Source organism: Loa loa (genome assembly GCF_000183805.2).
Source record: "Loa loa unplaced genomic scaffold supercont3.3638, whole genome shotgun sequence".
Classification (NCBI taxonomy): domain Eukaryota; kingdom Metazoa; phylum Nematoda; class Chromadorea; order Rhabditida; family Onchocercidae; genus Loa; species Loa loa.
Window position 1 is genome coordinate 319 of NW_018111816.1, and position 632 is coordinate 950.

General features: G+C 33.1%; 1 protein-coding gene across 1 annotated transcript; it reads left to right on the forward strand.

The window, feature by feature from the left end:
- Window positions 1–257: 257 nt before the first annotated feature.
- On the forward strand, window positions 258–468 carry LOAG_16029 (hypothetical protein; the record flags this gene model as incomplete). The annotated part of the gene is made up of 1 exon (XM_003151517.1): window positions 258–468. A coding segment is annotated over one exon (211 nt), but the record flags the coding sequence as incomplete, so codon positions are not given.
- Between the last annotated feature and the right edge of the window lie 164 nt (window positions 469–632).

Below are 632 nucleotides of genomic sequence, written 5' to 3' on the forward strand. Positions count from 1 at the left end.
TGTAAGTCACTACAATAAAGTTCTAAGTATAAATTGTCACACTATCCGATTTTCCCACCTAATTCCAATGATTGTGAAAATAAGAAAATTCGAATAGTATTTGCTGAGGTCCAATCTCGGAAGCAATTCGTGGGGAAGTAACTTTTTTAGGAAATAACTTTTTTAAAGTAACTAAGAAAACACTCTTTATATTTCAGTGACGCCACAAGGCCTTCGACTTATTCTAGTCGTAAAACGATGTGACAGTTATTATTCAGGCTTGCATCTCAACTGAAGATTGCCGTCATTTTTGAACGACGTCTTCCAAAAAATAAAGGGTCCAAAGACTTCACGATATGTGATAAACACACTAATTTGGTAAATAGGAATACCAGAACGATTGGTAGACTTATGAGGACATCAGATAATAATGTACAGATTGCTAAAAAGCAAAGATCAAAAGAAAAAAAGGAACAAAGAGAAACATAGTGATGTGAAATCACTACAATAAGTCTTAAGTACAAAATGTCACACCATCCGATTATTCCGCCTGATTCCATTATATTGTGACAATAAAATAATTCGAGTAGTATTTGTTGAGTCCAATCTCGAAAGCAATTCGTGAGAAAGTAACTTTTTTAACAATTTAATTT